Source organism: Coenobita brevimanus, chromosome 100 (assembly GCF_032717465.1).
Source record: "Coenobita brevimanus isolate Jiangsu-jjx chromosome 100, ASM3271746v2, whole genome shotgun sequence".
Taxonomy (NCBI): domain Eukaryota; kingdom Metazoa; phylum Arthropoda; class Malacostraca; order Decapoda; family Coenobitidae; genus Coenobita; species Coenobita brevimanus.
In genome coordinates this window covers 61,782,780-61,800,279 of record NC_137053.1, presented here as the reverse complement: position 1 = coordinate 61,800,279, position 17,500 = coordinate 61,782,780, and the positions used below count along the sequence as shown (strand labels likewise).

General features: G+C 48.1%; 1 protein-coding gene across 1 annotated transcript in view; it reads left to right on the top strand.

The window, feature by feature from the left end:
* Positions 1–17,500, top strand: part of LOC145414558 (solute carrier family 35 member F3) — a 77,170-nt gene that overhangs the window by 13,361 nt on the left and 46,309 nt on the right. Inside the window, exon 2 of the mRNA XM_080284077.1 lies at positions 13,201–13,494. Within this exon, the coding sequence (XP_080140203.1) occupies positions 13,230–13,494 (265 nt within the window). The 5' untranslated portion in view covers positions 13,201–13,229. The remainder of the gene's footprint in view (positions 1–13,200; positions 13,495–17,500) is intronic.

Below are 17,500 nucleotides of genomic sequence, written 5' to 3'. Positions count from 1 at the left end.
AGGGAGGGAATGAAGGAGGGGAGAGAGAGAGAGAGATGGAGGAAATGAAGGAAGGAAGAAGGGAGGTACCGTATGGAGTGAAGGAGGGAGGGAAGTGTGAGTGATGGAGAGAGGAAGGAAGGAAGAGAGAGGGAGGTGTTGGGTTTTAATGGAGGGAGAAAAAGGGAGAGGGGAGGGAGGGAGAGTGTTGGGTTATTTCAAGGGAGGAGGAGAAAAGAGCGAGAGAGCGAGGCGGGGAGGAAAGATGGAAGGAAGAAAATGTGAGGGAGGGAGGGAGGGAGGGAAGGTGTTTAAAATAGGGAAGGAGGGAGATTTAGTGAGAGGAAGGAGAGAGAGAGAGGAGGGAAACAAGGATGGAGCGAGGAAATAAGGAGAGAAGGAGGGGGGGAGGGAGGGCTTAAGATATACCTTATGTGAAAAGTAGGTATGAGAGAGAGAGAGAGAGAGAGAGAGAGAGAGAGAAGTTGTAGTTATTGTTATTTTTATAGTGAATGTGGTGGTGTTTGTGGTACACGTAAATTTGGTAGTGTGTGTGGTAGTTGTGGTAATAGCTATGTGTGGTAGTGGTGGTAGTATATGCTGGTTGTGGTAGTAGTGTGGTGCGGTGTGGTATAGTGGAATGTATCGTAGTGTGATGCGGTAGTGGTGTAGTGTGGTGAGGACTGGTGTGGTGTGGTTTAGTGGTATGACGCGGTTTTGAGGAGGTCTGATGTGGCAAAGGTATATATACCGTGGTAGCGTGGTCTGGGTGTGTGGTGGAGAGGGTAGGGTGTGGTGTGATGATGTGTGGTGTGGTGTTGTGTGATGATGTGAAATGTGGTGTGGTTTGGTGGACTGGAGTGTGGTGTGGTGTTTTGTTGGGGTGTGGTGTGGTGTTTTGTGGTGTGTTGTTGGGGTGTGGTGTGGTGTAGTGAATCGTGGTGTGGTGAAGTGAACTGTGGTGTGCTATGATATCCTGCTATCGTGTGGTGGTGTAGTGTGGTATAGCTAGTGTGATATGGTGTAATATGACAGGAGTATGGTATGGTGGTCCAGTGTTGTGTGGTGGTGTGACACAAACACACACTCAGAAATACCACGTCCCCCCCCCAAATTGTCAAGTGTGTGTGTGTGTGTGTGTGTGTGTGTGTGTGTGTGTGTGTGTGTGTGTGTGTGTGTGTGTGTGTGTGTGTGTAAAGTAGGTCAAGGAAGGAAACAACAACTGGTGTCGCCAAGGTCTCGTTATGGCTGGGTAGGGCTGAGTAGGCCTTGGGGGAGGGCAAAGAAAGGCTAAAGAAGGACTAAGTAAGTGTGAAGGAAGGGCTGGAAAGGGCAAAGGAGGGCCAAGAAGGGCTAATCAAGGTCTAAGGAGAGTTGAGAAGGACTGAGGAGGGCTGGGCAGGGCTGAAATAGGATGGAGGCAATCAATAAGGACTGAGAAGGGTAGCTTACCTATTAGTCCCTTAAGGGCATGGGGTAATGGCTTCTTAATGATGGGTTAGGCTAATGAGGGGCTGACCTGGGCTGGATGTAGGGCTTGTAAGGGCTGAGATGGGGTGATTGGGCTTGTAGAGGGCTGAGGGCTAAAGGGACGATTAAGGGCATGGCTGGGCAGGGTAGGGTGAGGCAGGGCAGGGCAGGACAGGGCGAGGAAGGGTAAGGCAGGGCATCTGTTTACGAGAGGAGCCATCTTTGTTGACATTATTGCACACAAGTTGATAGGAAGACGGGAAGGGGAAGCTGAGAGGGAGAGAGAGAGAGAGAGAGAGAGAGAGAGAGGTTTTACGTGGTTACAAAGATACACAAACCACACAGACTTTGACATTTATTCTGGGTGTGGTGTGGTCTTCAAAGTTCCTCCAAGTATATATATTTGGATGAGAGAGAGAGAGAGAGAGGAATGAGGAAGAGGTACGGTAGTGATGGAGAGAAAGGAGGGAAAAGTGGTTGAAAAGAGGATTGCAGGCTGAGAGAGAGAAAGCGAAAGAGAGAGAATGTTGATTATCTTTCCCAACTCCATATCCACCCACCACTCACGTCTGTATGCTGGAAGAGGAGGAAGAGGAAGAGGTATTGAAGGAGGAGGAGAAGGCAGTAGGGAGGGAGGAAGAGGAGGAGGAGGAGGAAGAAGAAAAGGAGACGAAAGGGGTGAGGAGGGAGGAAGAGAAGGATGTAGGAAATGAGGAGAGAAAGGAAATAGGGAAGTAAGAAGGAGAGGAAGAATATGGAAGGAGGAAGGAGGAAAACAGGAAGAGGCATAAGAGAAAGAAGAGGTAGGGAAATAGGAAGTACCAGTAAGGGAAGAAGGAGGAAGAGGTATGGGAGGAGGAGGAAGGATGATGAAAAGAGGCGACAGGAAAGTATGAGGAAGAGGAGGAGAAGGAAGCGAAAGAAGAGGAAAGAAGGAGGAGGAGGAAAGAAGAGTTATGGAAGGACCTAGGGAAGGAGGAGGAGTTAGGGAAGAAAAGAGGATGAGGAAGACGAAAAGAGTAAGAGAAGGAAGAAGGAGGTGTGAAAGTAAGAGGAGAAGAGTAAGAAGGGAGGTTATGGGAGGAGGAGAGAGAGAAGGGTAAGAGGAGGAAGGAAGAAGAGTAAGCAGGAAGGAAGAAGAGTAAGAGGAGGAAGGAAGAAGAATAAAAGAAGAAGAAAGATTAAGAGTAACAAGAAAGAAGAGTCATAAGAAGAGAGTTTATGGATAAGGAGGTCAGACCATTATTAAAATTACTACAGGCAAAGACTAATTGTGCTGGCTTCCCCTCCTGCCTCACCCCCTGCCTCAACCCCTGCCACACCCCTGTCTCGCCCCTCCTCACCCTTCCTGCCTCACCAACCCTGCTCCACCTTCTGCCTCACCCTCCTGCCTGTCTCATTCTTTTTCCTGCCTCACCTACCCTGCTTCACCCTCTGTCTTCCTTCCTTCCTTCCTGTCTTCCAGAGTGGCTGCATATCTACCTACTCTCTCTCTCTCTCTCTCTCTCTCTCTCTCTCTCTCTCGGGATAAAAGTGATAAAAACAGTCTTGATAGATCTTCCAGGCGACACCCCGACTTGTCACAAAAACACCTCCGCTAATACCACCACATCAGCCCCAGATGATGATGATGATGTGGTGGTGGTGATGGTGATGGTGGTGGTGATGATGATAAACACACCCTCGCCAATACCATCACACCACCCCCAAATGATGATGATGATGATGGTGATGCTGGTGGTGGTGGTGGTAGTGTGGTGATGATGTGATTATAATGAGGAAGTGATGATGGTGATGATGATGATGATATTGAACAGTATAGTAGTTTTCAATACCGTACAGAGTTGGGTGAGATCAGACTGGCTTTCCATCAATCAGTACATGTTTGTTATCTCGGTGTGTGTGTGTGTGTGTGTGTGTGTGTGTGTGTGTGTGTGTGTGTGTGTGTGTGTGTGTGTGTATTTGGCTTCATAGGGGTTGTGTGTGTGTGTGTGTGTGTATTTGGCTTCATTGGGGTTGTGTGTGTGTGTGTGTGTGTGTGTGTGTGTGTGTGTGTATTTGGCTTCATAGGGGTTGTGTGTGTGTGTGTGTGTGTGTGTGTGTGTGTGTGTGTGTGTGTGTGTGTGTGTGTGTGTATTTGGCTTCATAGGGGTTGTGTGTGTGTGTGTGTGTGTATTTGGCTTCATAGGGGTTGTGTGTGTGTGTGTGTGTGTGTGTGTGTGTATTTGGCTTCATAGGGGTTGTGTGTGTGTGTGTGTGTGTGTGTGTGTATTTGGCTTCATAGGGGTTGTGTGTGTGTGTGTGTGTGTGTGTGTGAGTGAGAGAGAGAGAGACAGACAGAGGGGGGGAGGGAAGTGAAAATGATGCTCAGAAAAGGAGGAAGTGAAGGGATTTGAGAAAGGAAGAGAAGATGGCAGGAAGAGGATTTGAGAGAGAGAGAAGGAGAGAGACCTTGACCCTCCCCCCTTCCGTCATCCTTCCACATCGTCCCAAACTAATCATCTTGTCTTTCGGGAGTCGCGCGCGCGCGCCACACACACACACACACACACACACACACACACACACACACACACACACACACACACACTCTCTCTCTCTCTCTCTCTCTCTCTCTCTCTCTCTCTCTCTCTCAGTCAGTCAATCAATCAATCAGTTGGTCACTCTCTCTCTCTCTCTCTCTCTCTCTCTCTCTCACACACACACACACACACACACACACACACACACACACACACATTAAAGAAATGTGTGTCATCGTGGAGAATGGGCGGGTTAATTGCCAGGTCAGCCCTTTGTCCTGAGAGAGAGAGAGAAAGCGAGAGAGAGAGAGAGAGAGAGCGAGAGAGAAGGGAAGAACATAAATGAATTACCGATACAGCAGTAGGCTTTAAGTGAAGGGTGAGAGAGAGAGAGAGAGAGTGAGAGAGAGAGAGATGTAGAAGAGGAGGAGGAGGAAAACGAATGAGGCGAGGAAAGAATAAAGGATGGGAGGAGGAGAGAAGCGAAAGGGGTGAGGGAGGGAAGAGGAGTAAGAAGAGAGAGAGAGTAGAAGGAAATCGACGGTAAAAAATTAGATAGAAAAATAAGAATAGAAGAGAGGCGATAGAAGAGAGAAGTAAAAGAGGATGTCAGAAAAGGGAAAGAAATTAAAATGAAGGTAAAATGACACGAGAAAAGAAGAGATAGAAAGAGAAAAAAGATAAGAGAAGAGGAGAGAAGAGAATATGGAAAAAAGGAGAGGAATGGAGAGAATTGGGGAAAAGAGAAAAAGAAATGGAGAGGAAAAAAGAGAGGAGATAAAAGGAAAAAGAGAATCAGAAGAGAGAAAAAGAGGACAGAAGTGAAAGGAAAGAATTAGGAAAAAGAGAATAAGAGGAGTGAAGAAAAGGAGGGAAAAAGAGAGAAAAAAGAGGAGAGAGAGAGAGGACAGGGCAGGGTCGTAGAATTGTTAAGGAGGCTGATGACACCCATTATTTAAATTAGGTGAGGCAGGTGTGCAGGTGAGGCAGTTGTGTGAGACAGGTGTGTGGTGGGCAGGTGTATGGGTGAGACAGGTGTGTGGTGAGATAGGTATGTTGGATGAGGCAGGTGTGGGGTGATGCAGGTGTGTGGGTGAGGCAGGTGTATGGTGAGAGGTGTGTGGTGAGACAGGTGTGTGGGTGAGACAGGTGTGGGTGAGACAGGTGTATGGTGAGACAGGTGTGTGGTGAGGTGAGTCGTCTGCTTTCAACCCTTCCCTTCCCCTCACCTTCAATCTAATGTCCATCTTCCCCTCTCCCTCTCCCCCTCCTTTCTTCCCACTTTCATTCCCTCTCTCTCCCTCCTATTCCCTCCCCTTCCCCCCTCTTGGCCTTCCCTCTCTTCCCTGTCCATTCCCCTCGTCTCATTTCTTCATTCGTCTGACTCTCATATATTCTTTTCACTCCTCTTCTCTCCCCCTCCCCTCCCCTCCTTCAGGTAATCCCTTAAGTCCCTTCCGCTTCCTCCCTCTCCTTTCCTCCCCTGCTTCACATTATTCCTAATCCCTTTCCCTTCCCTTCCTTTCTCTCTTTCCCTTCCCTTCCCTTCTCCCTTTCCTTCCTTTCCCTTCTTTACCCTACCTTTTTCCTTCCTGTACCCCCTTTCCTTCCCTTCCCTTCCCTTCCATTTCTTTCCCTTCCTTTTCTTTCCCTCCCACCCTACCTATCTCATATCTCACATCCTCTATTCCCTCTTCCTCCCCCTCCCCTCTCCTGCTCTTTTGTCTTCCCCTCCCTCCCCTACTCTCCCCGCTTATTCTCCCTTTCCTCCCCTCTTAGTCTCCCCTCCCCTTCCCTCCCCTCTGTAATCCCCAAATCCCTCGCCTTCCTCCCTCCTTTGTTCAGTAATTGTTCTCCCTTCCTCTTACCTTCCCTTTTAATTCTCTCTCTCTCTCTCTCTCTCTCTCTCTCTCTCTCTCTCTCTCTCTCTCTCTCTCAAAATAAGTCCAGATTAGGGTCAAATAAGGTCGTCTCAAGAAATAAGGTTAAGGTCATGGTAGGTCAGATAAGGTCATGGTGGGTCAGATAAGGTCATGGTAGGTCAAATAAGGTCATGATAGGTCAAAGTGGGTCAGTTAAGGTCAGGGTGAGGCGAGGGCTGGATGGGTGTCAGAGTGAGTCGATGTTAGGTTAGGGTAGGTTAAGTTAGGTGAAGGTAGGTCATTTCAGGGCGGGGTCAGAGGTCAGCTTAGGTATGGGTGGGGTCAAGTAAGGTCAAGGTAAGGTGAGGGTGGGGTGGGTGAGAGAGAGACAGAGAGAGAGAGTCGATGTTACTATGACAACACCTCAGTTTAAAGATGGCTCTCCCCTCTTACCTTCCTCTTTCATTTCCTCTTACCTCTTCATTTCCTTCCTTCCTTCCTTCATTTCCTTCCTTCCTCCCTTCATTTCTTTCCTTCCATCCTTTTATTTTTTCATTCTTTCTTCCATTCCTTCATTTTTTTTCATTTCCTCTTTCCCTCTTATTTCTTCCTTCCATTCTTCCTTCATTTCTTTCATTTGCTCTATACCTCTTATTTCCTTCCTTCACTTCCTTCATTACCTCCTACCTCATATCCTTCCTTCCTTCCTTTATTTTACTGTCTCCTTTAATTCCTTCATATCCTTCATTTCCACAACCTCTTATTTCCTCTTTCATTTTTTTTCATTTCCTCTTTACTTCATTATTTCTTCCTTCCATCCTTCCTTTATTTCTTTCCTTCTTTCCTTTATTTTTATGATTATTTCTCCCTTTCTTCTTTCTCTATTGACATTCCTCCTTGTCTTTCCTCTTCTTTTCCTCTGTTTCCTCTTACGTTCATTTCTCTTTCCTTCTTTCCTCTCTGTTCTTTTCCTTCCTTCCTTCCCTTCATTCTTTTTTTCTTCTTCATTCATTTTCTTTCCTTCATTCATTTTTTTCCTTCCTCTCTACATTCTTTTCCCTCTTTCCTCCTTCATTCTTTTCTTTCCCATTCCTTCATTCTTTTCGTTTCCTTTCCTTCATTCTTTTCCTTCCTATAATCTCCTTCCATCTTCCTTCATTTTTCCTTCCTTTCCTTCATCCTTTTCTTCCTTTCTTTCATTTTTTCCTATTTCTCCCTCACTTCCTTCCTTACATCCATACTCCTTCCTTCTCCTCCTTCCTTCTCCTTTACTCTTTATTATTCCATCCTTCTCTCCTTCATCCTTCTCTCCTTTACTTCCTTCCATGCCTCCCTCATCAGTCCTTCCTTTTCTTATATTTTGTTCTTCCTTCTTTTCTCTTCCTACTTTCCTTCCTTCATTTTTTTTATTTCCTTCCTTCCCTCCTTCCTTCCTTCCTTCTTTCCTTCCCTCCCTCCCTCCTTCCTTCTTTTCTTCCTTCCCTCCCTCCCTCCTTCCTTCCTTCCTTCCCTTTTTGCCGTCTTGCTCTCCCATTTCCTCTTCCTATCAGTCTGTCATCCTTCATCATTTCCTCCTTCCGATCTCTCTCTCTCTCTCTCTCACACACACACACACACACACACACACACACACACACACACGCGCGTTCTCTTGCTTTCGCACCCTCTCTCCTTTCCTCCCTTCCTTCCTCTTTCCTTCCTTCCTCCCTCCCTTCCTCCATTTTTTTGTCTATTGCTTCCATTACTTCCTCTTTCAGCCATTATCCTTTTTATTTTCCTCCTCCTCCTCCTCCTCCATTTTTTCTTTCACTTTTGCTTTCATTCTTCCTCTCCCCTTTTCTTTCCTTACTTCTTTCCTCCCTTCTTTTCTTCCCCCCCCTCTCTCTCTCTCTCTCTCTCTCTCTCTCCATTTCTTCCTTTTTCCCTCTCTCCCTTCCTTCCTTTCTTTCCATTTTTGCTCCTCACTCTCATCTTTTTTCCCCCTCCATCTTCTCACCTCCTCTTCTTTCTCCCGCCTTCTTTCCCTCCTCCATTTGTTTCCTTCCCTCCCTCATCCCCTTCTGTCCCTTCCTCTCCTCCTCCCCATCCCTCCTTCCAACTCTTTCTCCTTTCCTCCCTCCTCCCTCCCTCCCATGCCTCACCACAACAAAGCTCTTTCTTATCACCAGTTGACAGCCCGAGGGAGGGGGGGAGGGAGGGAAGGAATGAAGGAGGGAAGGAGGTAAAGAGGAAGGGAAGGGGGAGAGAGTGAGGCAAAAAGATAAAGAGGAAGGGAAGAGAGAGAGAGGGGGGGGAGGAAAGGAGGGGGGTAGGAAGGTAGGAAGGAGGGTGGGAGGGAAGGTGGGGGGATAGGAAAGAAGTGGCAGAGAGAGAGAGAGAGGGTTATATGATTAGGGAAGGAAAAAAGTGAAAAAAGTAAAGAAAAAATAATGAAAAGGACGAAATGAAGGAAGGGGAAGGAACACAGGAAGGAGTAAGGAAGGAACGAAGGAGTGAAGAAGGAAGGAAGGAAAATAAACAGGAATAAATAAGGGAATGAAAAACAGTGCAAAGGGAAGAAGCGAAAGGAAGTTGAGAAAAAGGGAAGTAGAGAAAGATCTAGTGTGGAGGAGGAAGAGGAGAAAGATAAGATAGAGAGAAGGAGGAGGAGGAAGAGAGGAGTGTGTAGTAGAGCTGAGAGAGATAACGCATGCATCTATCTATCTTCCTTGTCTGTCTGTCTGTCTGTCTGCTTGATCTTATACATGCCTAATTGATCTGTTTTTTTCCCCTCTCTCTCTCTCTCTCTCTTTCTCTCTCTCTCTCCAGCTGTCTATCTATCTATTAATCTATTTTCTATTTATTTTGGTCTTTTTCTGCTGCAATGTGTACGTCTAATAATTGATTTATTTTTAATTTGCCGAAGTTCTCTATTCTGTCTATCTGATTGCTTATTTATCTATCGCACTAGCTATCTGTAATTCTATCTATCTGTCTGTTTATTTGTCTGTCTACCTGTTTGTCTATCTACCTGTGTCTCTTTACCTGTCTGTTTACCTGTCTATCTACCTGTCTGTTTACCTTTCTGTATCTGTCTACCTGTCTCTGTTTACCTGCCTGTCTATCTATCTACCTGTCTGTCTATCTACCTGTGTCTGTCTACCTGTCTTCTATCTACCTGTCTGTCTATCCTGGTGGGCAGTTATATAAGCGGGAAAAATAATTGGACTGACTTAATTTGGTTACACTGTCAGATTGCTTTGTTCCTGCCTACCTCCCTGCCTGCCTACCTCCCTTCCTGCCTACCCCTCTGCCTGCCTCCCTTCCTGCCTGCTTGCCTTCCCTCTTTCCTTCCTCCCTTCCTGCATATTTTCCCTCCCTTCCTTCATACCTCTTTTTCACTCCCTCTCACTCTCATTCTTCATCATTTCTTCCTCACCCTCCCTCCCTTCCTCTCTGTGTATCTGTCTGTCTGTCTGTCTATCCATCTATCTGTGTATCTGTCTATCTGCCTACTTATCTGCCTGCCTACCCCTGCCTGCCTGTCTTCATCTGTGCCTTCCTGCCTCCCTGCCTATCTTCATTGTCCTTATCTCTCTCTCTGTCTTCACGACTCCCATGCCTCCCTCCCTCCCTTCCTTCCTTCCTTCTTGCCTTCCTCCCTCTCATTCTCACCCATTTTTTCTGCCTGTCTGCCTCCCTTCATCCTTCCATCCATCATCATCATCACCACCACCACCACCACCACCACCACCACCACCACCACCACCACCACCACCACCATCAGTCTACAGGTAAAGGTGTTCATGCAGGTGGTATGTGTAAACCCAAGGAGCAGTAACCTTTAAAACACATCCTGTATACCTCTGCTGGAATGTATACCTGAGCATAATACACCAAGCCTATTATGTTAAAGGTGTATGGACCTCGCTTTGCTGCACCACACCACACCACACTACACTACACTACACTGCACTACACTACACTACACTACATTACATTACATTACATTACACCACACCACTCCACACCGCACCGCACCGCACCACACTGCACTGCACTACACCGCACCACACCACACCACACCACACCACACCACACCACACCGCACCGCACCACACCACACCGCACCACACTGTACTCCTCATGCTCTCTAATTTGTACCACTTTATCTTGATCTTGATTTCAGGGTGCATGGTTCGCCCTCACCCTCACCCTCACCCTTACCCTCACCCTCACCCTCACCCTCACCCTCACCCTTACCCTTACCCTCACCCTCACCCTTACCCTCACCCTTACCCTTACCCTCACCCTCACCCTCACCCTCACCCTCACCCTCACCCTCACCCTTACCCTCACCCTTACCCTCACCCTTACCCTTACCCTCACCCTCACCCTCACCCTTACCCTCACCCTTACCCTTACCCTCACCCTCACCCTTACCCTTACCCTTACCCTCACCCTCACCCTAACCCTCACCCTTACCCTCACCCTCACCCTCACCCTTACCCTCACCCTTACCCTCACCCTTACCCTTACCCTTACCCTTACCCTCACCCTAACCCTCACCCTCACCCTTACCCTCACCCTAACCCTCACCCTCACCCTTACCCTCACCCTCACCCTCACCCTCACCCTTACCCTCACCCTCACCCTTACCCTCACCCTCACCCTTACCCTCACCCTTACCCTCACCCTCACCCTTACCCTCACCCTTACCCTCACCCTCACCCTTACCCTCACCCTTACCCTCACCCTTACCCTCACCCTCACCCATACCCTCACCCTCACCCTTACCCTTACCCTCACCCTAACCCTCACCCTCACCCTTACCCTCACCCTCACCCTCACCCTCACCCTCATCTCTGATAGGAGGAGGATAGGAGCGAGTTAAGGAGATGGCATCGATTTTTGGAGAGAGAGAGAGAGAGACAGACAGACAGACAGACAGACTGAGGGGGGGGGAGGGAGGGAGAAGGGACAAGGTGGATTAGAATGAAAGGGGGGATGGTAATGCAATTAATGACGTCACGTGGTTATGACGTCACTCCTGGCTCTTGCGTCATGGCTTCTTCGTCCCCTCATTAATATTTGCGTCCCCTCTTGCCCCTCCCCTCCCCTCCCCTCCCCCTCTTTTACATCTTTCTCTCCTCCCTCTCTCTCTCTCTCTCCTTCCACCCTTCCTTCTCTCCTTCCCCCTGTTTCTCCTCTCATTCTCCACCCATCATCACCCCTTCCCTCCCCCCTCCACCCCACCTTCCCTCTCTCCCCCCTCCACCCCACCTCCCCTCCCCTCCTCCTCCCCCTCTCCCTTTTTTCCACCCTTCTCTCCTCCCTCTCTCTCTCTCTCCTTCCACCCTTCCTTCTCTCCTCCTTCCCCTTGTTTCCGCTCTCCTCCACCCACCATCACCCCCACCCTCCCTCCCACCTCCACCCCACCATCCTTCCCTCCCTCTCTCCCTTCCTCTCTCCCTCCCTCTCCACTTCCTCTTTCTCGAGTAAAAATATCTCCAAGAGTTTTAAAGGAAGCGAGAAATGAAAAATAAAATAATAAGAACTCAAAATTTCAAAATATATATAGTAAAGAAGTGACCATTTTACCTCGTGAGTGGAAAGAAGGAAATAGAATTATTGTATTTTTTATTATTTTTTTGGGGGGCATACTTTTTTCATTTTCCTTTTTTATTACTCACTTTTTCTTCTTTTCTTCTTTTTCTTCTTCGTCGTCCTCTTCTTTTTCGTCTCCTCCTCCTCCTCCTCCTCTTCCATCTTCTTCTTCTTCTCTTCTTCTTCCTCTTCTTATTTCTCTTGCACCACTGTCCATCTGGTCACTCCCCACTCTCGTACCTCTCTTCCCTCATTTTTATCTCCCCTCCCCTCCTCCCCTCCTCCCCCTCCCCCTCCCCTCCTCCCCCTCCCCTCCCCTCCCCTCATTCATTTTTCGTCCCCTCCCTTCATTCATTTTTCACCTCTGCTTCGTTCTTCTCTCCTCCCTTTCATTTTTTTACCTTTTCGTCTTCCCTTCCTTCTCCTCCCTTTCATTCTCCCTTCTACGTCTCTTCCCTTCCTCTGTCCTTTCTCATCTCCCCGCCTGTCTGCTTTCTCTCCCCTTCTTCATTTCCCTCTTCTTACCTCTCTCCTCTTTCCAACTTCTTCCTCCATTTCCATTCCCTCTTACGTCACTTTCCTTCCCGTCTCTCCCCTCTCTTACATTCCTCCTAAACTCACTTTTATCACCCCTCACTTCCTTCCTCTTCCCCTCCCCTCCCCTCCCCTCCTCTTCTCCCCTCCCTATTTCTCTTCCCCTCCCCTCCCCTCCCTTCCCCTCCCCTCCCCTCCCCTCCCCTCCCTTCCCCTCCCCTCCTCTCCCCTCCCCTCCCCTCCCCTCCCCTCTTCGTTTATTCACTGCTTCCTTTTTTCACTCCTCTCATCCTCTTCATTTCTCTGTCTCCTTTCCTCTTTCGCTCCTCCACGCCCTGTTCCTCTTTCATCTTCTCTTCTCTCCGTCTTCCTCTCTTCTCTCCAACAAGGACATCATCATCATCATCATCATCAATCATCATCATCATCATCATCATCAGTATGTTTTCCTTACCCCCCTCCCCCTCCTTCCCAAACATCTCAATCCATCCTTTTTATTTTACATATTCTTCTGATCTTAACTTTCACCCTTAAGGAGTGGTAGGCAGGGTTAGGCAGAAGGTAGGGAATTAGGTAGGGAGGGTTAGGCAGAAGGTAAGGAGTAAGGCAGTAGATAGGGAGGGTTCAAGAGAGGGAGGGTTAGGCAGAAGGTAGGGAGGGTTAGGCAGTAGGTAGGGAGTGAGGCAGTAGGTAGGGAGGGTTAGACAGTAGGTAGGGTTGAGGCAGTAGGGAGGTAGGGTTAGGCAGGAGGTAGGTCTGCCTGGCGGAAATCCAGGATCTACCTCGAAATTGGGCCACCATCAGTCACCCTGCCTCACCCTGTCTCCTACTACACCCTGCCTCACCCTTTATCTCTCTCTATTCTGCCTTCCTCACTCTGCCTCTCCCTTTTTCTTTCTCTACTATTCCTCTTCCTACTAATCTCTGCCTCACCCTGCCTTCTACTTCTGTCTGCCTCACCCTGCCTTCTACTTCTGTCTGCCTCACCCTGCCTTCTACTTCTGTCTGCCTCACCCTGCCTTTCCTTCTTGTTATTGTTGTTATTTTTCATCGCCTCCATATGTAAGTGGGAACAGTCGGATGATAAAGATTACTATTAATATTATTATTATTACCGGATATTGTTATTATTATTATTATTATTAATTGTTGTTGTTGTAGTACCGTAGTATTGCTGCTGTTGGTGTTGGTGTTTTATAATAATAATAATAATAATAATAATCTCCCCCGCCTATCTCCCCCTTCAGGAGCATGACGCCCCAGTGATCGCGTGTGCATGATGGGCGACGATGGCGGGGGGCGGCGTCCCTCCATCGCCACCATCTTCAACCCCCGCAAGGGACGTGGGGGGAGCGGCGCCCCCTCTCGACCCTCCGTAGTAGTTACAGACGAGGACTCCCCCGGGCCCCCCCTTCAGCTGTCCAACGGCTCGGGGCTCAGAGTGGGGGCAGGGGGGGGCGTTTCGGGGGGCTGCGCTACCCCCGTTGGGTCCCCCTCCATCAAGTTAGGGTCCCCGGCGCCCCACACAGACGCTGAAGCAGGTACGTAATGATGATGATGATGATGGTGATGATAATGGTGATGATGACTGTTGTTCCTCTCACTACATCATTATCATCATTGTGTTATTATTTTTTTTTTATATATTCAGTTGTCACACACACACACACACACACACACACACACACACACACACACACACACACAAACCGTGGTTACTGTTATTTTCGTGTGCACATTTCTCGTAAATTTTTTGTGGACTCTCCCTCTCTCTCTCTCTTGGCATGCATCTCACAAATAGTTCATTGCCCTCCATCTCAACCACACTTCATCTCCTCTTCATTTCCTTTATTATTCACGTCATCACCTCTTCATATTCCTACCACACCTACCACAACTACCACCACAACTGCCACTATTCCTGCCACAACTACCACTATTCCCAACTACCAACATTCCCACCACAACTACCACTATTCTTACCTCAACTATCACCATTCCTACCGCAATTACCAACATTCCTACCACAACTACCAACATTCCTACCACATCTACCAACATTCCTACCACAATTACCAACATTCCTACCACAATTACCAACATTCCTACCACAACTACCAACATTCCTACCACAACTACCAACATTCCTACCACAACTACCAACATTCCTACCACAACTACCACTATTCCTAAAACAGCTACCACCATTCCTACCACAACTACCACCATTCTTACCATTCCTACCACAACTACCACCATTCCTACCACAATTACCACCATTCCTACCACAACTACCAACATTCCTACCACAACTACCAACATTCCTACCACAGCTACCACCATTCCTACCACAACTACTACCATTCCTACCACAGCTACCAACATTCCTACCACAACTACCAACATTCCTACCACAACTACCACCATCGACCGGCCCTTCCCTCTGCTCCATCACATCGCCACTTCGTCTGACGGGTAGATGGGCAGACTTATAACAAAGCGTCTACTTGTATCTATTTTTGTCTTGCGTATGGAAGTTTGGAGGTGACAGGGGAGATGGTGGTAGTTGTGGTTGTTGTGGTGAGAGTGGTGGTAGTGATTGAAGGCTTTGTGGTAGCGGTAGTGGTATTTGTGGTAGTAGTAATGGTGGTAGTTTTGTGGTTGTTCAATGAATCATCTTTCCTCATGAACAGCAGCAGCTACCACCATCCCAGCCACAACTACCACCATTCCTACCACAACTACCACCATTCCCACCACAACTACCACCATTCCCACCACAACTACCACCATTCCCACCACAACTACCACCATTCCCACCACAACGACTACCATTCCTACCACAACCACCACCATTCCTACCACAACTGCTACTATAACTACCATCCCTACCACAACCACCAGTTACCACCATTTCTACCACAACTACCACCATCCCTACCACAACCACCAGCTACCACCATTCCTACCATAACTACCACCACAGCTACCACCGTTCCTACCACAACTACCACTATCGACCGAACTCTCAGGAATCCACTCCATCATACCACCTCTTCCTCTGACAGGTAGAATGGGAGGATTATGTCTACCTGTCTACTTGAGAGAGAGAGAGAGGGAGAGATGAGTGGTGTGGAGGAAGAAAAATGGAAATGGGTATTGGAGAACAGAATTAATGGGGGAGAGAGAGAGAGAGAGGGAGAGAGAGAGAATGGTGGTGAAGGAGAAGGAATGGTGATGATGAGTGATGATGGTAATATTAATAATAATGATGATGGTGATGATGATGTGAGGGGGAAATAGTAAAGAGATAGGGTGAGAAAGGGAGAAAGAATGATGAGGGAGAGGATATTTGTGAGTGAAGGAAAGTATAGGGTGAGGGAGTGAAGGGTGAGGGAGAATGAAAGGTGAGGGAACGAAGAGGGTGAGGAAGGGATGGACGGAGGGAAGAGGGTAAGGGAGAGTTAATGAGGGAGAATGAAGGGTGAGGGAGGGGAAACTGTAAGGGAGGAAGTTAGGGAGGTGAGGGAGGGAGAGAATGTATGGTGAGGGAGAGGGAAGGGGGTGAGGGAGAGGGAAGGGAGGTGGGAGTGGAAATACACGTTAAAGTTATCCTTACCATCATCACCACCACCACCACAGCCTGCATTACTCCCCACCGAAACTGCCACTACCACACCACCTACCACACTACCACACCGCCTACCACACTACCACCACAACTTCAATACCCCCACCACAAACTTCACACCCACCACCATCCTCCATTTGGGTGTAAGTGAAACCTGGATATTGTTGTCCGTAGAGTTACTGGAATTTCTCTCTCTCTCTCTCTCTCTCTCTCTCTCTCTCTCTCTCTCTCTCTCTCTCTCTCTCTCTCTCTCTCTCTCTCTCTCTCTCTCTCTCTCTCTCTCTCTCCATCTTGTAACTTACCTCCATCCCCAATTTCACACATCCTCTCTCACTCCAAATCCTTCTCTCTCTCCTTATCCTCCTTCTTTCCCTATCTTTCATTTTTTTCATTTCCATACTGTCTTTCTTCATTTTCTTCTTCCAATCATCCCGTATTCTTCTCTCAGATTTTCTTCCTTTCCTCCCCTTCCTCCTCCCCCTCTTCTCCTCTTGCTTTCCTCCTCCTCCTCCCTCTCACCTTGTTTTTTCTCTCTCACACCTTCCTAAGTTTTTTCCTCCCCTCCATTTTCTCTCTCTCCCTCCTCACCAGTTTTACTCTCCATTTTCTCTCCCTCTTTCCTCTCTCCTCCGTCTTTTCATCTTCGCTTTTTCCAATTCCATTAATCATCGTTCCCCTCACTCCTTCATTTGTTTATTTTTTGAGGCTTCCTTCTCTCCCTCCCTCCTTCCTTCCTTCCTCCCTCCCTCCTTCCTCCCTCCCTCCCTCCCTCCCTCCCTCCCTCCCTCCTTCTTTCCTTCCTTTTTTTCCTTCCTTCCTTTCTTCGTTCCTGAATTCTTTCATTCCCTAATTGTGCCTTCATGTCATCGTTCACTCTGCTGGCCTTTCCTTCCTTCCTTACTTTCCCTCCTTTCCTTCCTTCTCTCCTTCCTTCCTTCCTTCCTTGCTTAATATATTTTCTGTGTTCATATTTTCACTGCTAACCCCATTTCTCTCTCTCTCTCTCTCTCTCTCTCTCTCTCTCTCTCAACACACCTGCCTCAAATGACACTCTCCTCCTAATCTCCAGATCTCGTGATGCAGCTTCCTTAATTGAGAGAGAGAGAGAGAGAGAGAGAGAGAGAGAGAGAGAGAGATGGGGTAATTTAAGAAGTAGTAAACAGAAGAAAAATATAAATGTGAGAGAATGAAATGAAGGAAGAAGAAAAAATGGAGGATGAAGGAGGAAGGAAGGAAGGAAGAATACCATTGAATTCCCACAATACCACCACACCACACCACACCACACCACGTAAACTAAGAATGCCACTTCACACCACACCATACCAATTCACTCAACCATCACACCGCGTCCACCACCCCATACCATACCACATCACACCACACTACTGCACACCACACCACACCACACCATACCGCACCACACCATACCACACCATACCACATCACACCACACCACACCACACCACACCACTCCACACCACACCACACCACACCACACCACACCACACCACTCCACACCACACCACTCCACTCCACTTTCAGCGGCTGTCACCACCACCACACCACACCCATAACTTAACATACAGTCGACAACTGCGACCAATATTGGCCTGCCTCACCCTGCCTCACTCTGCCTCACCCCTGCCTCACTCTGTTCACCCTGCGTCTCACTCTACCTGTCTCTGCCTAACCCTGCCTTACCCTGCGTCTCACTATACTTCTCTCTGCCTAACCCTGCCTAACTTTGCCTTACTCTGTCTCACCGTGCCTAACTCTGCCTCACTCTTCATCAGACTGTCTCATAATACTAGCACCATTCATCTCTCTCTCTCTCTCTCTCTCTCTCTCTCTCTCTCTCTCTCTCTCTCTCTCACTCTCTCTCTCTCTCTCTCTCTCTCTCTCTCTCAGGCTCT